The 2,965-nt window shown below is 52.0% G+C and overlaps 2 protein-coding genes across 2 annotated transcripts in view; one reads left to right on the top strand and one right to left on the bottom strand.

The window, feature by feature from the left end:
• The window catches only part of ATP6V1G2 (ATPase, H+ transporting, lysosomal 13kDa, V1 subunit G2), a 2,832-nt gene extending 1,919 nt beyond the window's left edge, over positions 1-913 (bottom strand). Inside the window, exons 1-2 of the mRNA XM_008590655.1 lie at positions 572-913; positions 204-304 (exon numbers count right to left, since the gene is read on the bottom strand). Coding sequence (XP_008588877.1) covers positions 204-304; positions 572-653 — 183 coding nt within the window. The 5' untranslated portion in view covers positions 654-913. The remainder of the gene's footprint in view (positions 1-203; positions 305-571) is intronic.
• Positions 914-1,622: 709 nt separating this feature from the next.
• Positions 1,623-2,965, top strand: part of NFKBIL1 (nuclear factor of kappa light polypeptide gene enhancer in B-cells inhibitor-like 1) — a 10,755-nt gene continuing 9,412 nt past the window's right edge. The window contains exons 1-2 of the mRNA XM_008590654.1: positions 1,623-1,791; positions 2,196-2,472. Of these exons, the coding sequence (XP_008588876.1) occupies positions 1,735-1,791; positions 2,196-2,472 (334 nt within the window). The 5' untranslated portion in view covers positions 1,623-1,734. The remainder of the gene's footprint in view (positions 1,792-2,195; positions 2,473-2,965) is intronic.

Here is a 2,965-nt window from a genome sequence, read left to right as displayed (position 1 = left end):
AAAAAAAAAAAAAAAAAAAAAAAAAAAAAAAATTCTCAGACTCTCTTACATATCACAAAGCCCTACTAACGTTGTGGTCCTTGCCAGTGTCCCCTCAGCCTTCTACCACTATATTTTCTTGTTGAGTCACCCTGTACACACCTCACCAGATGCACCCACCAACTTGCATCCGAGGGTCCCATCCCAGTTTCCCCACAACTCACTGCCTGCTGCTTGCTCTGGAATTCCTGCTCTCGCTCTCTGCGGTATTGCTCCACCTCCATCTGTGCCTCCTCCTTGGCTTGCTTCAGACGCCGGGCCTTTCCTGGAGGAAGAAGTAAGGACAGTGTGTGGGGGTAGACCCCCCCAAAAAAGAGATAGTAGGAGTCAATCCTTTATAAAAAGTTATTCAGCCTTCTCCCAGCCAACCAGGTGCTAGATTCTAACACCCACACATTTCTTCCCTCCTGACCGGCCTCCAGCCCCCACCCCTCTCCCCACCAGCCTTGGATTTTCCTAAGGACTCAAATGTTGCGGTCCCCTACCCCCAATTTTCTTTCCAGACTCCTAAGGGAGGGAAGAGGAGACTCACTCTTTCTGGCATCAGCCACCTTCTCAGCTGCCCGCTTCTCAGCTTGCAGGAGCTGCTGGATGCCCTGGGTCTGACTGGCCATTTCTGTCGTTATGGCAGATGCTGTATCGAATGCTCCCAAAGTACCAGATGGCTCCCGCCCCTTACTTCTCCTCCTCCAGCTCGTTCCTGCGGTCCTCCACTACCCCTGGGTCTTAGTGCTCCCCTGTTCGCTCAGCCTCCTGCACCGGGTGTCTCCCCCAGTCTGATCCTCCCATTGATGACTGGCCTTCCTTTCCCACATCTCACTCAGGCAGTACCCAGAAGGGCCGCCTGGGAGCAGCAGAGACCAGGCCCAAATCTTCCGGTCAACGACGCAGCAGGTGCAGGTCCTTTCCAGTAGGGAAGGTCTAGGGATGCGGGGAGGGTTGGGGAGAAGTATTTGGATGGGAGGAGAAGAGCCTGATTGGTCTCAGAGAAGGAGACATAGTGGGGTTGAGAGTGGGGTGAGCAGATAAGGATGTCTTCGTAAACCTTGTACTGCGAAAAAAGTATTCTGGGCTTCTCTTAATTTTCCCAACTTTTGTTCCTCTCTCGCTCTCGTTTCCATTTCCATCTTTTTCTACATGTTTCCCAAGTCCAAACTTCTGCATCTATCCCACTTGCCCTGTCCTACGATTGTCTACTTATATCTTTTCGTGTCTGTGTTTTTCTCTTTTTTGAACTGTCCCTGTTCTTGGCCTCACTGTGGTTTTTGTTTTCCATTTCCATTATTATTTTTACCCTATCTCCACTGTTTTCTCTTTCTCTTCTCTTTTCGTCCATCACCGAACCATTTCCTCTCTGCTCCTCGTTGGGGGAGGCGTGGATTAACCTCCAAACAGCCCTTCTTTCTCCCCTTCCTCGCCTCGCCTTTCGAAGTCTTCCGTTTTGAGGCGGACCCTTTATCTTAAGTTCCTAGTTTTCCCCCCGGAGGCCAGATCGAGAAACCACCTTGTTGGGGCGGAACGACCTACGGTAATGTGCCTCACAGTTCATTTCCGCCCTTCCCTTGCGTCTCTGCGTACGCCATTTCCGCCGGCCTGGAATATCTCCGCCCTTCCCGCCTCCCTTCTTCGAGCGTCTTAAACACAGGCCTCCGGCCTGCAGCTCTGAGGATACTTGGGGGGCGGGGTGCAGGTCTGATGAGTAACCCCTCCCCCCAGGTCCCAGAGGGGGAAGCCTCTACATCTGTCTACCGGGTACATTTACATTATATTTAATTTCTAGATCATTATTTGAAATTATCGGTGACTTTTTTAAATTCAAATTTCTGATGATAAAAATTATCCCATCAGGCCCTATTCGTTTTTCTAAAAATCCTTTATTGAAAATTTCCATGGGCTTATGAGCCTTTAAGCAATTATTTATCCTTTTCTCAAATTTTACATTAAAAAATTACATCTGTGACCCAGCCCCACTCAGAATTTTTTTCAAACCTATCCTCTGGTAAGGGATGAAGATCAGGATAGGCCTCAACTCTTGCTGAAGATGTAAGAAGAAACGGGCAATCAAAGAGAGGCACAAGAGGAAGTGTCAGAGATGGAGGGGGAAGGACCAGCCAAGGTTGGGGCCCTGACTGCTGCCTTTTTTCTTTCCTTCTTAGCCCAAAAGTTCCATGGCCTCCACTTCCCGCCGCCAACGCAGAGAGCGTCGCTTCCGTCGTTACTTGTCTGCAGGACGGCTGGTCCGGGCCCAGGCCCTCCTCCAGAGACACCCGGGCCTTGATGTAGATGCTGGGCAACCCCCACCACTGCACCGGGCCTGTGCCCGCCACGATGCCCCTGCCCTGTGCCTGCTGCTTCGACTTGGGGCAGACCCTGCCCACCAGGACCGCCACGGGGACACAGCGCTGCATGCTGCCGCCCGCCAGGGCCCTGATGGTGAGTCTGCCCAGTGGGGAACAAGGTCATTAGCAACTGACCAGATCTGACATGAAAGCCAACCAATGGTTGAGAAATAAGCTAGTTATTTGGTCAGTCGGACCTAGGGAGGGAATTGACCAAATTGGCATGTGGTTATCATTTGTACTTTTACTTTACTGAGCCTTTGTCTGAAGAGCCCAATGTTCCCAAAACAGCAACTGGTCTTCAAATTTCACATCTTTCTAGATTAGTAGCTACTTTGTTTCTTGCCCATAGTGCAAAAAGTATCATAGAACGCTGGCTCTGGGGCCGGCCCGGTGGCGCACTGCTACAGTGCGCCGCTTGGGGGCGCGGCGGCGCTCCCGCCGAGGATTCGGATCCAACATACAGACCGGCCGCTCACTGGCTGAGCGAGGTGCGGGCGCAGCACCGAGGGTTGCGATCTCGTTGCCCGGTCCCGGTCCGGTACGGGCGCGACACTGAGGGTTGCGATCCGTTGCCGGTCACGAAA

This window comes from Galeopterus variegatus, unplaced genomic scaffold, assembly GCF_000696425.1.
Source record: "Galeopterus variegatus unplaced genomic scaffold, G_variegatus-3.0.2 Scaffold6255, whole genome shotgun sequence".
In the NCBI taxonomy this organism is placed as follows: Eukaryota; Metazoa; Chordata; class Mammalia; order Dermoptera; family Cynocephalidae; genus Galeopterus; species Galeopterus variegatus.
This window is presented reverse-complemented; position numbering and strand designations above follow the sequence as displayed.